This window comes from Oncorhynchus tshawytscha, linkage group LG04, assembly GCF_018296145.1.
Source record: "Oncorhynchus tshawytscha isolate Ot180627B linkage group LG04, Otsh_v2.0, whole genome shotgun sequence".
NCBI classification, from domain to species: domain Eukaryota; kingdom Metazoa; phylum Chordata; class Actinopteri; order Salmoniformes; family Salmonidae; genus Oncorhynchus; species Oncorhynchus tshawytscha.
In genome coordinates this window covers 61,741,395-61,766,515 of record NC_056432.1, presented here as the reverse complement: position 1 = coordinate 61,766,515, position 25,121 = coordinate 61,741,395, and the positions used below count along the sequence as shown (strand labels likewise).

Sequence of the window (25,121 nt, the reverse complement as noted above, 5' to 3'; positions counted from 1 at the left end):
CTTGGCTGCCTGGTTGTTAATAAAGGGGTCAGGTGCTTGTGGAGCTCTCAGTCAGAAAGCAAGAAATGTGGATCTCTCCACAGACACCGCCACGCATGATGATGTGGCAAGCATGAGGCTGGGGCAGCACCTCAACACACACATCAGCCAGACAAAAAGACAGGAGGAAGGTGGAGTGAGAGGGGGGGGTACGAGTGCGAGAGAGACGAAAGGTACAGAAAGGAAGAGGATGATAGTGAAAGAGATGCTGGGTGCTTTTCTGCAGCAGACTTTATAATTGGCTTTTGGGCCCATTAACAGGCCCGTTTCATCCTCTACCAGCAGCTAATTGGAGTAGAGGATGCCTCCGCCACACAGCCTGGAAGGGAAAGAAGAAGAAGCGGCTTCTTTTCAAGATTCTACCGGCTCCAAAAGCAGCGTGATGGGAGGCCATTAGGCAAACAGCGGAGAGATGTTCTGGAGCGTGTTTATAGGGAAAGGGGTAAATTAATCGGATCCGTGGAGAAATCATTCACAGAGATGACCTAACCTGTCCAAAGACCACGCTGCATGCCCTACATTGGGGAACATGCTGAATGGGCATGTAAACATAACGCCCTATAAGCATTCCAGGGGAGGCTGTTAAGCCTCTGATGACCTTACTGTAGTGTACACACTGACTCCTGCCTGGCACATCACATCAACGAGACATAAAGACACCATGATGACACTAGACACGTAAACAAATACGGTTTTTGCAAAAACACAAAAACTACCCAACAAAGCAGAATGGCCTCTTGGACGGCAGCATGGGCAAGAGACATTGGCTAAGACTGAGAATTAGTCAATGAAAGAATGGGAATTTGAGATTCTCCAAAATGTGAGATTCTCAGTTAATCTGCACGACACCCCTGGTGACTCCTTGCAGATCACACACATACCATCTCGTCCTCGTCCCCGTCTCCCCCCTCCTTCTCTCTCTCCCAGCTCCAGAGAGTCCTCTTCTCAAACAGACTGACAATAACGATGGAAACATGAAACATGGCACGACAGAGGAATTGGAAAGTTCTTATCGTCCCTCACCCTCTGCCCTCAAAAGGCAATTCTCTTCAAGACAAGCCAGGAGGCGATCAAAGTGAGCCATATTGCTCTGGCCCTGCCTGTTTTGGTCTCTGGCAGACCGTAGACAAGGACTGGCCAGCATTGATAGCCTTCATTCATCGAGTTCATGTGCAATTCAAGCCCTGTTTTTGGTCGACTGGTTTTATTTTCCAAAGGGCCTGCAACCTGCCTGATGATCCATTTTAAGGCCTGCACATTTAAGTTTTCTGACAGTTTGAGGCGCACGCATCCAGACTGCACAATCAGGCCCGGAACAGCCAGCCCAGTCTGGACATATCATAGTGGAAGAGCTGGAGCATCAAAGGGCTGTCATAGAGGACCTCAGAGCATGATAGCCTGATGAAAATATCCTTATGAGGGTTGGCCTGCCACCTTACACAGCTTCTTTATTAAGGAGGGAAGGATGGGAGGATGGATCTCTATGTGGTTCTGCTGCAGATTGAAGGACTGCCCTCTTGCTGGGAGCTTGCATCCACCTATAACTCATGTTTACCCAAATCTCATAGACATAGCATTGACCCTTTTCTAGATATGAGCCATTAAGGCAGGAACCTCTGCAGTATGTAGTCCAATCACAACAATCACCTCATTAGAGAGCAGTGAGAATTAAAAGACAAGAGGTGGTCTCAGAGGGACTCCATTACAGCAGTGTTAGTGGTGTGTGGAACGAACACTCAATGTATTACCCAGGAGATCCAGACAGAGCACCGCAAACAGCTGATCAACCCGCCACAGAGAAGCCCCCAGACCCATCCACCTCTCCCCTGCCCCCCCCTCCCTAGGGACCAGGATGGATGCCCAGAGGCTCTAACCAGGGAGAAGAGGGAGGGGGTCTGGAGACATAGCAGGAGGCCCTCTCCTCTGCAGGGGCCACAGGCTGGATTCAATCAGACCTCTGATTCCCAGGATGTTATGTCTAGAACGATACATCCCCATGTACATACTGTACTGTATATAGACATATAGACATAGACATATAGACATAGGGATCGGGAACATATCCAGCATACTGTAGGTCCTGGATGGGCGTATGGTATGACACTGTGGGTTTGTCACGGTGCAGTAGGAGGACATTCTTTTCATGCAAAACATATCAACCAACCGAAACAGAATTTAAAACAGTCTCTAAAATTAAAACTCCAGATGGCCATATTTGTGGTAAAAATTATTGTGGGTATTTATTGTTTGATTATATGTGATAATGAGAGTGGATTTCATGAGGCAATTAGGAATGTGTGTGTGTGCACGTGCGTGCGTGTGTGTGCGTGAATCTGTGTGTGTGTGTAAACATTTTGAGAGGAGATGAGAGGACAGAAAAAGGACAGGATGGACCATCAAGCCTGTCTTATCAAAACATATATATAAATATAGTGAACATAACACGTTTGCGCAAGGCGAAATAACTGAAGTATGGCTGACTTCAGCTCAGTATGTGTGAGTGTCTATGTGATGTGGTTGTGTTAAGAGTAGTAACATTAATGCAGACATGTCCCATGCCAGGCCCTGGACCCGGGGGCCCTAGCCTCTGACAGAGGGCAGATCAGGGGCACTTACCCCTGGCAGAGTCTTCTGTTCATGGAGGGCGCTCTGGGCCTTCAGTGCTGACTCTCTGGCGCAGTATGTTAAAAAGGCACATCCTGCAGAGAGGGCAACACAGATGAGAAAGGAGAGATACACATCCTGCAGAGAGGGCAACACAGATGAGAAAGGAGAGATACACATCCTGCAGAGAGGACAACACAGATGTGAAAGGAGAGACACACATCCTGCAGAGAGGGCAACACAGATGAGAAAGGAGAGACACACATCCTGCAGAGAGGGCAACACAGATGTGAAAGGAGAGACACACATCCTGCAGAGAGGGCAACACAGATGAGAAAGGAGAGACACACATCCTGCAGAGAGGGCAACACAGATGAGAAAGGAGAGACACACATCCTGCAGAGAGGGCAACACAGATGAGAAAGGAGAGACACACATCCTGCAGAGAGGGCAACACAGATGAGAAAGGAGAGACACACATCCTGCAGAGAGGGCAACACAGATGAGAAAGGAGAGACACACATCCTGCAGAGAGGACAACACAGATGAGAAAGGAGCGACACACATCCTGCAGAGAGGGCAACACAGATGAGAAAGGAGAGACACACATCCTGCAGAGAGGGCAACACAGATGAGAAAGGAGAGACACACAGGGTTGATTATTACACGACAAATGACTGGAGCACTGCACTGTAGGCTGCTACTGGTATACTGCAAAGCGCAAATCAATGTTGATGTCAAATTCAACCCCAGTCTTTGAAGAGCTAAGGGAAATGTCCATAGCATTGTTCCTGGATCTGCATTTGACCATTTGATGAATGATCACGTTCATGATTGTTGAAGAAAGAGCACTAAATGTGCCTGGCATGCATTTCCTAGCATCACAATAATTAAAACCCTATGGTGATGAGCCCCAAACACTGACCCCTCACATCTCAGGAGACTCCTCTCAAAGATGGAAACCCCAAAAACAATATATGAATGTCCATTAATAACTTATGCACTAACAAAAATGTGACAGCTTTCATTAAAGGCTGAGTGGTTGTTCTGTTACACACTTGGTCGAGTTGACAGTGGGTGACCCCTTTCTGAAGAGTTTTTGCACCGTGCAGCATAATTTCCCATTACGGCATGTCACACCTGCTGCCAAGACTCCCCATGGGAGAAGAGGGGCACACACACACACATACACACTCACACCCACGCTCGCACAAACACATACACAAGTACACACACAGGACACACACACAGCACCCATCACCCCTAAAACAGAGCATTGCTCTCTGGCTCCTCGCCAAGAGAGCTCCCTTTCAGTACAACCTTCATCCACCTCCACAACCAGAAAGTTACTCAAGAGGAGAAATCAGCTGAACGACACTGATGAAACAGCATGCCACACAGCAAACCCTCAAAAAAAGAACGCTTTGAGAGGAAGGAATTAGCCTCTCGTCCTGTGTGACATTAAAGAACTGAGCTGAGGAGAACCACTGGGACTGGTCTAGCCTGGCCCTCCAACTAACCCCTACTTATCATCCACCCGACCACTCAGTCAGGTCATCCTCAGTTTGGGGATGGATGTTATAGTTCACGGTTCTAGGAGATGGTTTTTATCATCACATGATTTAAGGGTTTGGAAATGTACAACAGATCAATGCACAAACTGGTGAGACTGTGGCACTTTATCAGAGTTCATGTAACACTTTAAATTGATTTGCTTCATCTAGGGAGTGAACCTAGTCATGCAAGACAGGAGACATGGCCTAAGTAGGGGGAGACTCAGCCTTACATAGTGGCTCACTGTTAACATCTAGGCCAGGCCAGCTACGTGGCTACTTATGGTAGGCCCCAATAAGTCTCTCTTGGCCAAGGGGAACTGGAAGACTTCATGAAAGACTCAATATCCAATATATTGCTGGCTCAGGGGACAACTTGGACCCAGGGGACTGTATTACAGGAGCACAATCTGTAACAGACACGTTCAACTTGGTGGTGAACATGAAAAAGGATCACAATTACTGAGTGAGGCTGGGGGTAGGAGACAGCAGATGAGCCAGATGGGGATGCAGGAACTGGAGGATGTTGCCATGGTTATAGAATGATTCTGAGGCTTGCTTGTTAGCGATGGCTGAAAGCAGTGGTAGGCTGATTCCGCTGATGAGAAGGTTAAGTGGAGTGAAAATAATACTTTGGTAATCTTTTTCAAATTTGCTGCTGCACAATCATTTCTGAAAGGAACAAAAGTTCAATGAATTGCATTACAGCGGAATTAACATTTAAGCATCCTCATTTTTGAAGTTTTACCCATGAGCACGTCTGAACCATTTCCATGGATGTTTTAACAGCGAACCTGTTTAACAGTATTTAATAACTTACTCGCTATGGAACACCACGCTTTACGAGCTAAATCAACGACTTCATCTCCTGACAGCAAAGCGCTAGCCACCATGCTAGATGAAGCTACGGCAAAACAATGAGAGTTGATCACCTCTGAGTTTACTGGAGTACAAATAGAGTTGGATTTCATTCAGGATGACGTTTCCAAGTGTGTTACTGATCTTAAAAGACTTTGAGCTGAGTGCACAAAGCTTGGCGATAGAGTTGACAAATGTATCCAAGCTGCATCACATCTGGCCGTGATTGGGAGTCCCATAGGGCGGCGCACAATTGGCCCAGCGTCCTCTGGGTTTGGCCGGGGTAGGCCGTCATTGTAAATTTGAATTTGTTCTTAACTGACTTGCCTAGTTAAACAAAGGTTAAATGAATAAAAAAATAAAAAAATGTGAGGAGATGTCAACTCAGGGCCAAATCAGAATGGACCAGTTTGACTCGCTACGAGGACATGCAACGTAGAGACAACGTGAGAATAGCCAATATGAATGAAAAAACTGAGGCCCAGAACACTTTATTTCATCAATAGATCACTTCCAGAGTGGTTTCCAGATCTAGCTGGAACCAAAATGGAAGTGATGTGAGCTCATCGTATAAGCCCGCACATTGACAACTCAGCCAGATCCCGAACCTTGATTTTCCAGGTGCTCCGATTCCCTGACCAAGACCGCATTCTGAAGGCACTAGGAAGAAGGTGCTTGCTCAGATTACTTTCATAGACATAACATTGATGTTATATTTATTCAAGAGTCCCACTTAAAATAATTATATGCCCAAATATTTGCAAACAGTCATTATTTTGTTGAAGCGTCATCCTCTGTTGATTCCAAAACTGTGGCTCCCTTGTTGTTATGAGACATAGTTTATCAGTGACTGTTCTGGAAAAATATGGTAGTGCGGTAGGATATCATAGACTGAGCGTACGAAATTAATGTACAAAATTGAGTTACACTCCATTTTTTCAGAACAGCCTCAATTTGTAGGAGCATGGACTCTACAAGGTATTGAAAGCGTTCCACAGGGATGCTGGCCCATGTTGACTCCAATGCTTCCCACAGTTGTGTCAAGTTGGCTGAATGTCCTTTGGGTGGAGGACCATTCTTGATACACACTGGAAACTGTTGAGCATGAAAACCCCAGCAGCGTTGCAGTTCTTCACAAAGTAAAATCGGTGCTCTTGTCAATTCACCCTCTGAATGGCACACATACACAATCCATGTCACAATTGTCTCAAGGCTTACAAATCCTTCTTTAACCTGTCTCTTCCCCTTCATCTACTCTGATTGAAATGGGGTGATCAAAAAAGGGCTCATAGCTTTCACCTGGATTCACCTGGTCAGTCTTTCTCATGTAAAGAGCAGGTGTTTCTAATGTTTTGTACACTCAGTCTATATCAAAAATGTAATCTCAGGTAGGAAAATTGCTCCATCCCAGAATGATCCTACATTTTATGGGAATCTAACGGAGTTGCTGGCGAATGTTATTGATTTTCCTCTGGTCGTAGGTGCGGATATGAATGCCGTTTTATCCGCTTTGGACCGCTCTGGCCACGAATCTCAAACAGCTCCCGCACCTGTGTCAGTGGCATTTAACAACTTGGTCAAGGATTTTAATCTCACCGATGTATTTAGATTTGGTCAATTCTACGTCTAGACAATTGAGTTTTTACTCTGCTAGACATACACCGAAAGTATGTGGACACCATTTCCGCCACACCCATTGCTGACAGGTGTATAAATTGAGCACACCGCCATGCAACCTCCATAGACAAACATTGGCAGTAGAATGTCCTATACTGACGAGCTCAGTGACTGTCAACGTGGCACCGTCATAGGATGCCACCTTTCCAACAAGTCGGTTCATCCCATTTTTGCCCTGATAGAGCTGCCCTGGTCAACTGTAAGTGCTGTTATTGTGAAGTGGAAATGTCTAGAAGCAACAACAGCTCAGCCGTGATGTGGTAGGCCACACAAGCTCACAGAACTGGGCCGCCGAGTGCTGAGGCACGTAGCGTGTAGAAATTGTCTTTCCTCAGTTGCAACCGAGTTCCAAACTGCCTCTGGAAGCTACGTCAGCATAAGAACTGTTCATTGGGAGCTTTATGAAATGGGTTGCCATGGCCGAGCAGCTGCACACAGGCCTCTGGAGCAGTGGAAACGCGTTCTCTGGAGTGATGAATCACGCTTCACCATCTGGCAGTCCGACGGACAAATCTAGATTTGGCAGATGCCAGGAGAATGCTCCCTGCCCAAATGCATAGTGCCAACTGTAAAGTTTGGTGGAGGAGGAATAATGGTCTGGGGCTGCTTTACATGGTTTGGGCTCGGCCCCTTAGTTCCAGTGAAGGGAAATCTTAAGACTAGAAATCTGTGTTTCCAACTTTGTGGCAACAGTTTGGGGAAGGCCCTTTCCTATTTCAGCATGACAATGCTGAAAGCGAGGTCCATACAGAAATGGTTTTTCGAGATCGGTGTGGAAGAACTTGACTGGCCTGCACAGAGCTTTGAACTCAACACCATTGAACACCTTTGGGATGAATTGGAGCACCGACTGCGAGCCAGGCCTAATCGCCCAACATCAGTGCCTGACCTCACTAATGCTCTTGTGGATGAATGGAAGCAAGTCCCCGCAGCAATGTTCCAACATCTAGTGGAAAGCCTTTCCAGAAGAGTGGAGGCTGTTATAGCAGCAAAGGGGTGACCAACTCAATATTAATGTCCATGATTTTGGAATGAGATGTTCGACGAGCAGGTGTCCACATACCTTTGGCCATGTAGTGTAACTCCTACTCCAGAATAGATTATATTCTAGTTTCCCACACTGCATACACAGATACTCATAATGCAACTCTTTGGAAAATCACTAGATGTTTATCTAACACAGAATGATGGGTCTGTTGAAGATGCCCATATCCTATGGAAGTCTATAAAGGGATTTATCAGGAACTTGTCAGTGTCATTTGTGTCTCACCTTAATAAAACCATAATGACAACAATTAACAAACTAGAAACATGTTTGGCTAATCTGGAATGAGAACAACAAAACTCTTACTCTGACGACAAAAAGAAAAGAATAGATGCAGTTAAATTAGAATGTAATTCTTTGCTCAGACACAGGGCAGAATTCTTCATTCATCCAATCAGACATAACTATTCTTTTAATGGGGCTAAACCAAGTCCTCTTTCAGCAATGAGACTCAGAAGCAGTGAGAAATACTCTAGTATAACAGATATGAAAGCACAAAATGGCTTGTTAACTAATCCTTTGGAAATCAATGCAGATTTTGGTTATTTTTAGCTGAATACTCTATGCCAGGAGTATTCAGCTCTTACCCTATGAGGTCCAGAGCCTGTTGGTTTTCTGTTCTACCTGATCATTAATTGCACCCACCTGGTGTCCAATGTCTAAATCAGTCCCTGAGGGGAACAATGAAACTACCTGGTGTAACTGGCTTCGAGGTCCAGAGTTGAGTTTGAGGACTCGATAAATCTGATATTACTTTGATCGGTGTTGGCACTAAGAGCGGATATTCCTTACCTTTCCAACGAAGGATCACAATACCTTGTGGAACCCATTTCATTGGATGAACTTAAACAGGCACTAACAAATATGAAAAAAGGCCAATCCCAGAATTCTACCTTGCCTTTTGGGATAAATTAGGCCTATTTTTACATGATTTGATTCTGACTTCTGTTGACAAGGGATCTTTTCACAATGATGTAAACTCTGCAATGATTGCGGTACTTCCGAAGCCCAATAAAGATCACACTCTAATGGGTAACTCAATCGACCTTTGTCGTCGTTGTGCTTGGAAGTTAAATTGTATGCTAGTGTTCCCTCAGCCCGTTTAGAATCCAGTGTGACGACACTAGTGCATCACGATCAGGCAGGGTTTATTAAAACTCGACTAGCCTTAGGTAATGTGTGTCGTTTATTACATGTTGTTCATGCCACTAATAAAAAAAACATGAGCTGGCGCACACCCAGAATAATAGTTTGTGTGAAGTTGCTGACTAACGGCGAATAAACTATCAACTATCAAAATAAAGAAAGTCGCACACTCCATATATAATCTCCCAGCAAGTTAATGGGTATTTACCAACGTTTCGGCATCACTGTGCCTTCCTCGGGGTAATGTCATAAATACTTGAACCAGGTTATGTAGACACACAGTGCAATTAGTGTAACCAATGACAGTAGTGAGGGGTGTGTCAGAATTATTAAGTTAATTCAAATTAATTAGTGAAACTGTTAAACAATAGTATATGGCGTATTAAATATATTACGCTATTGTTATCATATAGAAACATAATGGAATATTGTACATCATATTAGCATCAACATACATTATTGTTTCATTCATTCATTTTTGTTACATGTAATCTTTTGGTTCAACCTTAATATATACGGAACGTCATCAACTGGGGGAACATATTAGGTGTACGCTAATAAGCTGTAAAAAATATTTTTTCAATTTATAAGACGTTGTAAAATAAATACTACACAAGAATTAAGTGCTTCGGAGATGTTTTGCCAACGTGAGGTGTGAACTGATGTTTTCCTGTCTGTCCACTGTTGGAGTTGAGTAGCTGAGATGTGGTTTCTTTTCTCAACCTGCCACTGACCCCAGTATGAATGAATTATAGATCCTTGTGACCATTGTATTTCCCTCTGTAATTAGATCTCAAAGCCATGAGGACTTTTTCAGTGATAAGGATGCTTCAAGTAGCATGTAGCATTGGTGTCATTTAGATTTTTGTTTGTTAGCAATGACGGAACGACACTGTCTTTCAGGAGAGATTCAAAAGGATATGACACAATAGGCATGCCATGGGCCAAGTGCTTTCAACCAGAGGATCAAGCTTCCCATGAAACTGGTTGCCAGGTTATTGTTGCCCCTAGAAATAGAGGTAGGGGGTGAGGTAGAGGACTTCCTGAAATACTGTCCAGTCCACCAATTAGACAGACAGCTCACTCTGTGCGTCATCCTCAGAGGAATTACTGCCCAATTTAGTGCATTTTAATGGCATTCATTTACATGACATACAGTACAGTACCAGTAACATGCAAATTGAGCCCTCCTCACTTTCTCTGGTTTGGTTCAAACAGGTGCCATTTATTCACGAACTGGAGGAGGCAACAACAGTGGCAGAAAGGTAAGAAAGATATATATATATATTCTTTTGTTGGTACTTTTGGTGTTGTATAGGATAAAATAACAAATAAGAAAACAAATTGCAAGTACATATTTTACTGTGGCTTGCAAAAGTATTCACCCCCTTGGCATTTTTCCTATTTTGTTGCCTCACAACCTGGAATTAAAATGGATTTCTACGGGGTTTGTATCATTTGATTTACACAACATGCCTACCAGTTTGAAGAACTTTAAACATCCTCAACTGGGGGAACATATTAGGTGTATGCTAATAAGCTGTAAAAATTATTTTTCAATTTGTTGACTTGTTCATAAAGGAAAATGTGTTCATAAGGGCTTGAGATCAAAGTCAATATTCAGACCATTAAGGGTCAATGTTTTTAGATAGGATCTCCAGTAAGCCTCCCTTTGTAGTAGTAGGATCTCGATGTTACCTCCTCTCCTTGGTAGAACAACATGATCAATGCCTGTGTATTTGAGGGAGGAGATGGGATAGTTAGCTTCAACAAAGTGAGCTGCTACTCGATAGTCAATGTTCTTACACCTGATTTTGCTGCGGTGTTCAGGCTTGTTTTAATTGTCTTTTCGTTTGTCCTACGTTGACTTTTCCACATGAACAGGTGATGAGATAGAAGACTCCCTTGGTCTTACATGAGATGATACCCCTAACAGGGATCTTTCGACCTGTATGTGGGTGTCTGAAGAAAGACGTTTTTATAATGCTATTGCACTGTGCACATGAGCCACATTTGTAGGTCCCATTTGGGACAGGTTCATGCCACTAATGACATTAGATCTCCATGTACCGTTCTCTCCTTGGATGCTGAGAAGGCGTTTGATAGGTCAGAGTAGGATTTTCTATGGTCGGTATTAAGCGATTTAATTTAGGAACCAAGTTTATCAGCATGATTCAAGTTTTATATGCAAATCTTTCTGCCATGGTGACCACACAGGGGGCAATCCCCGTATCCAGAAGCTGTCGCCAAGGATGCCCAATCTCGCCTTTGCTCTTCACCCTTTCCATCGAACTGCTAACACAGAAAATCAGACAGCACCCTTCCTTACATAGGGATGGTACACTGATAATGCTGTCTCATAATTACCACATACTCTCTACATTTGATGATTATAGCACCCTCTCAGGGTACAACATGAATTGGACAAAATCAGCTATGATGTCATTAAGCTTAGGACTCACTCTGTCAATGGTACCCAAACACATCCCATTGGTAAAGAGCTTTAAATTGTTTTTTTTATATTGTTTTTTTATATTTTTATTTCACCTTTATTTAACCAGGTAGGCCAGTTGAGAACAAGTTCTCATTGACAACTGCGACCTGGCCAAGATAAAGCAAAGCAGTGTGACACAAACAACGCAGAGCTACACATGGGATAAACAAAAGTACAGTCAATAACACAATAGAAAAGTCTATATACCGTGTTTGCAAAAGTAGTAAGATTAGGGAGCTAAGGCAATAAATAGGCCATAGTGGCGAAATAATTACAATTGAGCAATTAAACACTGGAGTGATAGATGTGCAGAAGATGAATGTGCAACTAGAGATGCTGGGGTGCAAAGGAGCAAAAAATAAATAACAATGTGGGGATGAGGTAGTTGGGTGGGCTATTTACTGATGGGCTGTGTACAGGTGCAATGGTCGGTAAGCTGCTCTGATAGATGATGATATCAGGGTATACTGTATAGATATTTTCCTCAAAACATGGCATTAAATAATTTCCAAATATATGTGAGTAGAAGAGTACCTTTCTAAATGTTAAAGCTTCCCAACTCTCTACAAGCTAAAATATCCATCATTAAGATGAATATTCTTCCCCAAATTAACTTTTTCTCTGCAATGATTACACTAGCTCCACCAAAGAAATACTTGGACAATATCTTGTCTTTAGCCTCTCAATTTGTATGGAAAGGTAAGTGACCTCGAATGAAACTATCCACTATGCATCGTGACAAGGGAGATGGCGGGCTTTCTCTGCCTAACTTTAGTTTCTAGTTTTATTAGTCGTATGTGTTGTATCGTCCAGCAGGTTCCTTCTCGACAAAGCAACAACAATATGAAATAATACAAGATAAGAAACTGAACATAAAGTAAATGGCTCAGTAGAATAGAAGTTTGTTTTACTTTTGGCCTTTTGTGCTATGCCCCCTTTCAGCATGGTTTGATTCAAATGCTTTAATGTCCTGTAGACTATGGAAGAGAATTTGTCTTTACCACCCAGACTTCAGGATCTTGTCTATTCTGCAGTACCATTAAAACAAGCCAAGTTATGTTTTGAACCACTAATTCCCTTTGTTGTGCTTTGTGCTTAATATAAAAAGAATTCTAACACAATACACAAGTGGTATGCTCAGTCACCAAATTTCCACAATCATTCCCTTCTTTCTGGCGGTATCATTCACCCCTATAGGAGGATAGGGGTGTTCATGTTTGGATGATCTATTTAGAGATGAAGGTTTGCAAGCCTTTGATGATCTTAGGGCTATATTTCAATTACCTGGTACCTCTTCTTTATTTTATCTATGTTTAAGATCAGCAATGCGGGCGTATGGCGTCTACCAACAATGGCTGTGCATAGGCCTTCAGCACATTTTGTTTCAGCAACGTGACATCCCCTCCCTCAGACCAAGAGACATTCCCCGCCCCCCGCCCCCCAACAACATGAACTACATAGAATATTCCATGTCTACTAACTCAAAGGGTTTGATCCGTATACGTTTATGTTAATTGCAGCTTACAAATCAGTACCATTTAAGAATCAATGGATTAGCGAACTATCTACTTTTGATTATCCTATTTGTTGGGATACTGCATGGGAGGACTTAGTGGGTTCATCTAAGAATCCCAATCATGAGCGGAAACACTTTAATTTCATACACAGGGTAAACCGTCCACCAAAGAAAATGTAATTTAATGAAAATCATAACCTCTCCTCTGTGTGATCTATGTAACCAAGGTGCCTTGGGCTCACAGGAGGTTGGTGCCACCTTAATTGGGGAGGATGGGCTTGTGGTAATGGCTGGAGCGGAATCAGTGGAATGGTATCACATATATCAAACACATGGTTTGATGCCATTCCATTCGCTCCGTTCCAGCCATTATTATGAGCCGTCCTCCCCTCAACAGCCTCCTCTGCTTGGGCTCCTTTACGCATATGTACTGAGAGGGGCAAGGGTGTGGAGAAATTTTGGGAAGAGGTATCCTCTGTCTTATCTGGCGTTCTTGATATGACTATACCTTGTTCCCCCAAACTGTTATCACTTAATGATAATTCCCCACTTATCATGTCATTACAGAAAAGACGTATCATGTTGTCAGGTTTGACAGCAGCTAAAAAGATATTGGCACTAAGATGGCAACCTCCACATTCTTTGGCTATGTCCCATTGGATCCGCCCTTTTGTAGATATAATTTATTTACAACTATCCACTGCTAGGATCCATGGGGCTAGCCAAGAAACACTTGACAGCTGGTTATCTGCAGCTGAAACCATCAAACTACTATAGTGCGTATATTTCCCAACAGATTGCCTGTTACTTGTTCATTTTCGGTCTCATGTGCAAAAGTGTACCCCGCTGATTATATCACAATTGCTTGATTTAGTTTTTAATTTCATGGAGATCAGGTTGGGTGGGTTGGGGTGGTCGCCAGGAGGGGATGGATGGTGGGTTGATGCAGTTGGGTGGTTGATATATGTGTGTATAGGCTATGTGGTCTATTCTACTGTGATTATGTAACCATTCCTGCTGCTTTTTCTTATTGTCTTTGTTCCTTTGAAAATAAATCAAATGTTGATCCCAAAAAAAGGAATAGGAGTCAATAAATGAAAAATACAGATTTTGTAATAAGGAATAGGCTTTTATTTCTACTGTGTCTACTGTTAACTTGTAAATGTTGATTACAGTACAAAAACATGGCTGTCATTTAGGCATTTTTAAATTACAGTAAATTGTGTTTACTTGCATCAGGTATCTGTGTCTGTAATTGACAAAACAACAAAACAAATTGCAAGTCATTCATTAACATTGGTGTCATGTTCAATGAAAATTGCTGAAAATTGCTATTCTTGGATTGCTTCTTTCTTAGACGTCTGATGCAGCAATGTTCTTCTCAAAACTATTACAAACTCATTTCCTAAAAGATAAACTTGCCTGCCTCAGCATAAGTGCTTCAATTCTCTAAATTAAAATAGTCAACTGAACCCAGCAACTGTGGGGTGTCTGTCTTTTATAGGCAGTGAGACGGTGAGAAGCAGAGACAGCAGCTACATCACTGCACACAGCCATGTTTGGTCCAGGGTAACAAAGACTTTCGGCTTGAAACGTTGCCCAATAGAACTGTGGCAGCATTCAACTGTGTGTGGGTATCTATCTATTTTCATGCAGTAAAACAGGGCCCTGTTTCCCTCACACACTCCCTATCTAATGATCAGAGAGGTCATCTGTGGACTGGCCTACACCTGTCATTCAACTGAGTACCTGCCAATCACTGTCACCCACCTGCTCCGTCACTGTGTGATTCATGTAAAGGTGGAACCAGCTGCCTGACCATGAGACTGCACATCTCACAGCAGTGCACTACACTCTAAACTAATGGCCACGTCTTAGAGCACAGACATGTTCCTGAAACAGCAGTGGATTACAGACACAGTTATTAAAAGACTGTTAGGATGGTTTGCTCTTCTAGCTCTTTGATTCACATTTGTAATGATGAGGCTTTTGGTTGAACGAATGTTTCAGAGTTATAGTCCTTCTCTCTCTCTCTTGCTTTGACATTTAAATGCTTTTGTGGATTTTAAAGTGAAATTGTCAAAGGCATTTGTAGCCAATTATACACTCGGCCTGCCTGTTGGGGAGGGGAGAATGAATGACAAACCCAAATCACTCTTAGCATCTCATCTCCCTAGCTGCGTGTGGTGGGGCTCCACATAGTGCCATCTACCTCTCTGAGCTGCTGGAGAAGGAAGGAGCGAGTGATAGATAACGTTACTCAAGCAGAAGATTTGCCCCCCCACCCATATCCAGCATGTCTGAACAATGGATGTGTTCCCAGACTGACACTAACCATTATGATAATGTGGGGCTCATAGGGAATGATTGATGCTAAGGCAGGTCAAGTAGCTCGACCTGGACAATGGCACTGCCACTCAAATACACTACCTGTATCCCATCCAATAGTGTCAAACACTGCATAGACTACACTGTCCAGTCCCCATAGACTACACTGTCCAGTCCCCATAGACAACACTGTCCAGTCCCTACTCCCTATAGCATCCACAGGATTCACCCCATGACCAAAACATCGAATCACCATCAAATCCCTTTAACAAATTGCAGATATAAGATATGGTCACAAAAATGAATCTACAGTCAAACATTTAAATGAAATGTGCAGATGTTTTCACCCCATTAACATTTGGGAAATGCATATACACATAAATGGACCTTGAGGAATTCAAAAGAAATGCACATTAGGCACTAGAGAAATTCAAAAAGCCCAGAGTCAGTATTCATGACACACAGAACTGTTCAGGTTGATACACCGCAATCCACATGCATAAATCGTGAGTAACAACATTATACCCCCCCCGAATCATGAGTAACAACATTATACCTCCCCAAATCATGAAATTTTCATAGATCCAAAATGATGGTGCAACCCTGTGTTATATCACTCTGAGTATGAATGGTGTAGCAGAAGATGATCCATTAATTGAATAATTAATTCATCATTAAGTCTAGACGGTGATGACACACTCCTTAACAACCTGAGGCATTTCAATGACATGTCTCTTGGTCTGAGGGAGGGGATGTCACGTTGCTGAAACAAAATGTGCTGAAGGCCTTCTACAATGGTATAGGCCTGCTAAAGTAGCCTACTATGCTTGCTAAGTCTTGGTTATGTGACAGAGTTATGGTTCAATATAGCCTGTGGCCTATTTGAATGCAACACACATTTAGTTGAATGTGACAGAGACATAAGAATAGGATACTTGTTTGCTCTTATTTTAATAGGTCTTTATCAATAAAATGTCCCAATAAGGTGCAGAGCGTTCAATTTGCATGCTGGGGGGCGAGGACACCCGCAGCTCCACAAAAATGATTGACAACCATGTGCCATTATCACGCCTGCTTCTGCTCTCCCTCCCTGGCGCTCGAGGGTGCCAGGCTGCCCGGCATTACGCACTCCTGACACCATCATTATGCAAACCTGCTTCTCTCGTCATGCGCATCTGTGATTCATTGGACTCACCTGGACTCAATCACCTTTGTATTTCCTCCCCTATATCTGTCTGCTCCCCAGTTCTGTTCCGCGCTTCTGCATTGATTGTCGTATGTCTCTGTACTACCCTGCTCTGATGCTGTTCTTGTCCTGTTCCCTGTCTGTGTAAATTAAATGCTCACTCTCCGCACCTGCTTTTCATCTCCAGCGTCGGTTCTTACAGAATGCTGAAGCCATCAAATGAAGCATCAGGGAGTGCTGGCGTTTCGGTTGGTGGTGACGTCGGGTCCGGGGGCTGCAGCCAAGGGAACCGGGGTTGCCTCAGCTGGCTCATCGGGCTCCCACGCCCTAGCTGGTTCGAGAGGTCTCCTTGCCCCGGTTGGCTCGGCCATCCCACGTCAGGCCTCCGCTGGATCGTCAGGGTTTTACGCCTCAGCCGGCTCATCAGGCTCCCACGTCCCAGCGGGATCATCTGGCTGTCAGGCCTCGTCTGGATCGTCAGGCTCCAACGCCTCAGCCGGCCCATCAGGCTCCCACGTCCCAGCGGGATCATCAGGCTGTCAGGCCTCGACTGGATCGTCAGGCTCTTACGCCTCAGCCGGCCCATCAGGTTCCCACGTCCCAGCGGGATCATCAGGCTGTCAGGCCTCGACTGGATCGTCAGGCTCTTACGCCTCTGCCGTTTCGTCGGGCTTCTACGCCCCCAGACGGCTGGTCCAGCACCCATGCCTCGGCAGGCCCGTCAGACTAGACCAGGTGGGATGAAGGGTGACACCCCTAGAGGGGTGGGTACTGTCACGCCTGCTCCTGCTCTTCCTCCCTGGCTGCCCTGCATTACGCACTCCTGCCACCATCATTACGCACACCTGCTTCCCTCGTCACAGGTATCAGTGATTCATTGCACTCACCTGCACTCAATCACTTGTGCTATTTCCTCCCCTATATTTGTCTGTTCCCCGCTTCAGCATTATTTGTCATATGTCTTTGTATTTCCTGGTTCTGACGCTGTTCCTGTCCTGTTCCATGTCTGTGCAAGATTAAACATTCACTCTCCGTACCTGCTTCTCACCTCCAGCGTCGGCTCTTACAGTTGTTTTCAAGGGATTGCTAAATAAATGTGAACTGTGAGCATATATTGTGAGCACAGTCCGAACTACACATTTTCGATAATTCCATACAACACAATTGTGCACATTTAGCTCTATCAGAGTTATACAGCATGCTCTTCGTGGGCTCTCCCTGTCAAGCAGCAGAAGGCTGCACTTGCCGATGTACTGTTAGCTGATCATGTTTACTTTGCAAGCTACTGGTTGAAACTTGGCTAACATGTGAAGTTGGCTAACATCCCCGTTTCAACATTGTTTTCAAGCCTGTTTAATCATGATTGCTGCTGACAGACATGATAGGCTACATTGATTGATGGACCATGTCAAATTGGCTAGCAGGTTAATAACAGATCACATTAATATGGCTAGTTAGCAAGTTAACTTTCAGGGGATAAATTATATGGCTGTATATCCAAATATTGTTTGATGTGCTTGCCATCTATCGTGGTGATGACAGTAGTCCGACTGACAACTTTGTCAAACTCTTTCCAAAAGCATAATCTCTGATGACACAATGTTTGTTTGCTTAGCTAGCTACATGCCAAATGGATAGTCTACCCTCACGTATCTGAAATGACATCATCAATTGATGTTTACTGAGCATGAAAAGCATGCAGTTACTTGCTGTATAACTCTGATGATAGAGTTAAATGTGGAATAATTGGAAATATGTCGTTCTGACTATACTCTTCAAGAGGTGATGATATTAAAACCAAATAGTTCTAACATGTATTTAACTATCCCTTGAAAACGGCACATTATCAATGGTTTTATCTGAGCTGGATGTCTCCTTGACCCCTAGAAGTCAAATCGAACTCTCTGCACCGTATTGTGATGTTTTATTGAAAACAACCTATAGCAGGTAGTGCTGAGCAATTAACTCAAATGTCGGTTATTTTTCAATATTTAAACAACTAATTGACCAACATCGTTTCAATTATTTGAATTCCATTTCGTTCTGTTTTTTTCTGTGAGCTCAATGCCCAGAGAATTCAGATCAAGCCCAAACTGTGTGATGTAGTAGGGAGCTGTAGTTTCCAACAGGCCAATATTCTACCTAGTTTAGTGCAGAAAACGTGGTAATTAATTACAATGACCATAATCCATTGCATGCCTAGTTGTCCAGTCTGTTTGGTGGCAGACACACGGAGCGGGAGAGGGAGTTGAAGAGGGAGAGGGAAAGAAGAGACAGAAGAATGCACAATTGAGAGGATAGAGAGCAGTTGCTTCACAATGTATCTCTACCTGAAAATACATAATCTAAGTGATTGATAGTTGGTATTCAGCAGTAAAACTATGCATTATTTACTTTGAAGAACTACTAAAATAGTGATTTTGGCAGCATAGGCAGCAGCTCTATAGAGAAGAGATGACTTGGAAATTCAACTAAAACAAATGTAATGTAGACAACTTCAATATTTTATTAAAGTAAAGTAATATGAATAAACAACGGTTAGTAAGCTATAAGCGGAAATGGGCAGTAACTACCATAATGGGACTTTAGTTCATTGTTGTATTGTGTGTTGTTACAGACTTTAACCCACATCATGTATATTGCATTTAATGTTTTAAGAAATTATCTAAACTGAAATCTAAAACCATGATTATTGTTTAATAATCTAACCAAAACCGAACCGACCTCAAAAAGCACCAATCACTCAGCACTAATAACAGGTGTCTACATATTTTTCCACCAAGTTGTCGGCTCCATCATAGGCAGCTCTCAGTGAAAGACGAAGTATAGATGTGCCTAAATATACGCTGAGTGTATAAAACATTAGGAACACCTTCCTAATGTTGAGTTGCATCCCTTTTGCATACACATACACAATCCATGTTTCAATTGTCTAAAGGCTTAAAAATCCCTCTTTAAGCTGTCTCCTCCCCTTCATCTACACTGATTGAAGTGGATTTAATAAGTGACATCAATAAGGGATCATCATTCAGTCTATGTCATGGAAAGTGCAGGTGTTCTTAATGTTTTGTTTACTCAGTGTATTTGCATGATTTGAGTGTAGGCTACTGTAAGCTATTACAGCTAACTAACCTGCTGACCAAAATAAATGTACACATACATGTTATTCAATCATTGCATCCACACTGCTCGCGAGCATTAACGAGTATATGCATAGCCAGGCTCTAAAATAGACCTTGGTTCTATTTCTGATGCTTGACACGCTGCAAGTCCCGCCTCTCCCACCTCCTCATTCGTTTTTAGGAGCACATACCCACATGGGTGATTGAACAATGAACTGAGGTCCACACTCCAGTCCAGTTGGTGGTGGTAATGCACCTTAAAGTTGGTTGCCAACCATCATATAAAGTCCAAAGAAGAAGAAGCCCGAAGGAGGAGAGATTACTAGAAGCTAACTCAGTTTACCCGTTTACCCTGAGGATTTATTGTCAGAGTAGAGGACCTCGTGCATTTCAGGTAAAATAACAACCCAATGTTTATATCCCAGGACAAATTAGCTAGCAAAGGCAAGCTAGCTAGCTAAATTGCAATGAATGTGTAATGCTTTTCGACCTGTCCCCAAATTAATATAGTTTGTTTCAGAGTTCATTTTGACATTTCAACCTGCGTGTCCTGATCGCATCTGGTGTGGGTAGACAAAATCAAAATGTGTGCGGTGGCGCATGTGGACGCACTGGCGTGCCAGGTGTAGTCAGCAGGTAAGACTTCATTCACGATTTACAGTTGCATTTGGTTATATTTTGCTTATTGTAAGTTTACCAATACCTTAAATATTTCCGTATACATAGCCTACTAGGATGAAGAGGAAAATCAGCAACTCTTGGAGGGCAGTGGAAGTTGATAAAAGAGTTTATGTGAAAGTAGTCTAGACCTGAAACCAATGCATATCAGACTTTTGCCTTCACTGGGATTTAAAGACCAAAAGAAATGTGGGTTTTATACATTTCAAAACGCCCTTCTATGAGCCCAAGACCAATCAAAATTGGAATACGAAACAAACATAGACTGACCAATAGGCTAGATTACGATTATAGAGGATTAAATTATTCGAAATGCAAATCACAAATGTATTTAAAAAGTCTTAAAATCAAATCGTTTTTATTTCAAGGAAGTACTATTTTATTTAAAGTCGGGCTTTTTTTGTAAAGCATTTTTCCCAAAAAACGGAATCAGCAAGCATTTGCAAGCCTATTTTAAAGTAAAAACTATAGAATCTATAGAAAAATATTTTACACATGCCTTTCTGTAGGGAACATTTAAAGCTTTTGGCATATATCACAGGTGAGAAGACCATATGAGGGGGAAAACTCCTCCATAAAATGTATTAATGAAATCTTATTAGACAGCACGCATGTAGCCAACTCCCGCGAACTCCCAATGTGACATTGAGTCGGTGGGTAGTAATGCATAATATGTCCTACATTATAGGCTACTAGTACACAGGAGTGGCCTCGGCGGATGCTGATTTGACTGGGCAGACAGTTTGGCTTGTGAACAGGAGTATCTTTCTTTAAGCAAACAGCCCTGGAGCTTTGACATTCATGGAGTTCGAGGACAGGCAGACGTAGAAAACACACGCATCGAGAATATTGTTTTAAACGATCATCATGTTCCAGAGAGAAACGCGGGGTGTGTGGGTCCAGCATCAGTGACTGATAACTCACGGAACAGGTGGCGCACAGAGACCTTCAGAGCACAGGGTAAAGGGAGATCCGGGATCAGGACACTGCTGGGCGGCCGCTAATTTCTGCATTTCTGTGTCACGATTCCCTCTCTGTCTCTTGGCGGCTTGTAGGCTCTTTAACAATATGACCCATTAATGTAAACTAGTAGCTTTAATTATATACTGCACTATATGATTTAGCTGGCACTGGTCCCACGACGAACCCAGCGCTGTACCTGTATCGCAGTGATTAGTGGAAGCGCGCTCTTCTGGAGAAGAGATTAGTAAAATCATTAGAAGATAGACTTTTATTATAGCTTTGCACACATATTTAAATATCAACCCACAAAACGAAATTATACACATTATATAACTAGGCTATATAAGGCCTGCTTTTAGTAATAACACACATATTATTTAAAATAAAATAATGAATCAATACTAATACTACTACTAATAATTATTATTATAATAATATTACGTATCCTTTAAGTTATTTTTTAGTATTTGCTTTCGTTAGGTCTATAACACTAGCATTTAAATAGACAACCACCTCGATTCTAAGACATAGCCTATTCTTCACAGGACATTGGGACATTATGTTGATATAGGCAACCGGTAGACAATATTGTCAAACAATAAGCGGCTAAATGTACGGCGTTGTAATATTATTTCAGAAGTGAAATAGAAGGACAGCATCTGGATAATCAATCACATTTAGTCTGTATTCTACACTATGAAATAATGACATAAGAGTATCGCTCCTGATCATTGTGGACAATGAGGTGACCCGGTCGGTGAAAGAGCACGAGAGAGAGACCCCATGCTGTTCCCATGCCTCTGCTATGCCACATTGGTTGCTTTTTATTTCCTGGGCCCCGCCCCCTGAACTAGCCTACACTACAATACATGGCAGTGATCTAAACAGTTATTTTGGTCTCTTAATTACGTCTAAAACGTATACATTAGCCTTCTCAAAATGCCACATCAGCATCGTCACACAGCCCTAATAACTAACATCTCATTCCCAGTGGTGATTTCCGTCCTCCTCCTTCCGGAGCATCTTTTAGCCTATCTGTCTATGACGATCTAACTATCAGGCACCGTGAAGCAAACAGACATTCCTTGTCCCACCCCTTAACTAGGAGCCCAGCACATGAGCGTAAATGTAAACATACACAGACATAGGCTACAAAACAGTAGTATCCTAGCGGATGTGGGGTTGACACTGACAATTAACCGCGCGCACTCATTCGCACACGTGTGTGTGTGTGTGTGTGTGTGTGTGTGTGTGTGTGTGTGTGTGTGTGTGTGTGTGTGTGTGTGTGTGTGTGTGTGTGTGTGTGTGTGTGTGTGTGTGTGTGTGTGTAAAGCAACAACGTACTGCTTTGCAGGAAACTCCCACATGCCACAAACATCTACAATAATTACACTTTTTATACTCTCATTAGAGCCTCGAATGCTTTAAAAAAGATATACTGTTTTTGAAAAGGGTGTTGCTGAGTGCATACAGAAGCAAAGAAATGATACCAGAACCGACCTTTATGCATTCCAGTAAACCTGTCTTTCAGCACAGTGAGTTCGTATATCTTTCCGAATTCCTCAAAAAGGGGCTTCAGATCTTTCTCCTCCAGGTTTCTGGGAATCTGTCCGATAAACAGCTTGATGGCGTCGTGGTCCTTCATTGGAATGGTGTTCTGACCGATCATGAGTCCGTTCATCCTGCCGGCGCTGTTCGTGGTGCTGAATCCATTCTCTTGCTGCACTCCGTTAGCAGTGACTGTAGCCATCTTTCCTAAATGGGCCGGCGGCTGGTCTCTCTCTCGCTCTCTCTCTCTCCCTTTCTCCCTTTCCCTCTCTCTCAAGTCAACTGCAAACTCCCCCTACTTTATTTGTATCTTCTTTCTCTCTCCCTGTCCCTCTCCCTTTTTACACAGTTTCTCTCTTCTTCTTTCTCCTTTCTCTCAATCTATCCTATTGCTTTGATTTCGCTTTATTTATGTTTGATGTATTTTCATTCCTCTAACCCGTTCTCAATCTGTTTCTTTCTCCCTGTGTCAGCTGCCACTCTGCCTAGTGACGTCAGCTCGTAGGCTTCTGACTAGACCCCTAGCTAATTTGCATAACAAGCCCGGTTTAGCCAATTGGAGGGCAGAACGACCGAGAGCGGACAGGGTGTAGTGAGAATCCAAACATTTGTGTAAAGGGAAAGCTCGAGACTTTTAAGAGGAACAAAAACAGGAACTTGCCGCTGTAGGCTACGTATGAAATTGAATTCTGTAGATAATCATTCTCACAGGTAGCCTTGTTCTGGCTAATAGGAAAGACACATTTAGATATGTGTAGGCTATTGTCTGCTGTGTTTTGATGTCACGCGCTCAAAGAAAACCCAGTATCTACATTCCTAACATGTTGCTGTCCATGGTGCTGAATTGGCGCTACCGTTTAATTTCAACAATTTTTGGACTGATCTACGGATTAATTTCACCCGCTTCATTATCAACGGGACTTTGTCTATACATATCAAAATCCACATAACTGATGTATATGTTGTCATATTAAAGTACAACTAATTAAGTTTTGCTTTTGGTAATCATGGTTTATGAAAGGCTCAACAGTTTGGTCATAATTAGGTCAGAGATCCTAAGTGGTGATGATGTGCACTATTACGGCAGGGATGAGATTATTGATGGGATGCTGAATGACTCCAGTACTGTATGGCTATTTTGAGAGCCAGGCAACAGGTTATGCAGAGATGAATTGTTCATCAGTCAGTGGTGGCAAATATTCTAGAAAAGGATATAACTACAGTTGAAGTCAGAAGTTTACATACACTTAGGTTGGAGTCATTAAAACTCGTTTTTCAACCACTCCACAGGTTTCTTGTTAACAAGCTATAGTTTTGGCAAGTTGGTTAAGACATCTACTTTATGCATGACACACGTCATTTTTCCAACAATTGTTTACAGACAGATTATTACACTTATAATTCACTGTATCACAATTCCAGTGAGTCAGAAGTTTACATACACTAAGTTGACTGTGCCTTTAAACAGCTTGGAAAATTCCAGAAAATGATGTCATGACTTTAGAAGCTTCTGATAGGCTAATTGACATAATTTGAGTCAATTGGAGGTGTACCTGTGGATGTATTTCAAGGCCTACCTTCAAACTCAGTGCCTCTTTGCTTGACATCATGGGAGAATCAAAAGAAATCAGCCAAGACCCCAGAAAATATATTGTAGACCTCCACATGTCTGGTTCATCCTTGGGAGCAATTTCCAAATGCCTGAAGGTACCACGTTCATCTGTACAAACAAGAGTACGCAAGTATAAACACCATGGGACCACGCAGCCGTCATACCGCTCAGGAAGGAGACGCGTTCTGTCTCCTAGAGATGAATGTACAAAATGATCTATATCCACAGTAAAACGAGTCCTATATCGACATAACCTGAAAGGCCGCACAGCAAGGAATAAACTATTGCTTCAAAACCACCATAAAAAAAGCCAGACTACAGTTTGCAACTGTACATGTGGACATAGGTCATACTTTTTGGAGAAATGTCCTCTGGTCTGATAAAACAAATAGAACTGTTTGGCCATAATGAACATTGTTATGTTTGGAGGAAAAAGGGTGAGGCTTGCAAGCTGAAGAACACCATCCCAACCGTGAAGCATGGGGGTGGCAGCATCATGTTTGGGGTGCTTTGCTGCAGGAGAGACTGGTGCACTTCACAAAATAGATGGCATCATAAGGGAGCAAAATTATGTGGATATATTGAAGAAACATCTCAAGACATCTGTCAGGAAGTTAAAGCTTGGTCGCAAATGGGTCTTCCAGATGGACAATGACCCCAAGCATACTTCCAAAGTTGTGGCAAAATGGCTTAAGGACAAAAAATCAAGGTATTGGAATGGCCATCACAAAGCCCTGAACCCAACCCTATAG

The 25,121-nt window shown here is 42.8% G+C and overlaps 1 protein-coding gene across 12 annotated transcripts in view; it reads right to left on the bottom strand.

Annotated features, from left to right (window-relative positions):
* Positions 1–23,235, bottom strand: part of LOC112249750 (CUGBP Elav-like family member 4) — a 192,161-nt gene extending 168,926 nt beyond the window's left edge. For all 12 annotated transcript variants that reach the window (XM_042320987.1, XM_042320988.1, XM_042320994.1 and 9 more), the window contains exons 1-2: positions 22,710–23,235; positions 2,656–2,738 (exon numbers count right to left, since the gene is read on the bottom strand). In XM_042320987.1, coding sequence (XP_042176921.1) covers positions 2,656–2,738; positions 22,710–22,959 — 333 coding nt within the window. In that variant the 5' untranslated portion in view covers positions 22,960–23,235. The remainder of the gene's footprint in view (positions 1–2,655; positions 2,739–22,709) is intronic.
* Between the last annotated feature and the right edge of the window lie 1,886 nt (positions 23,236–25,121).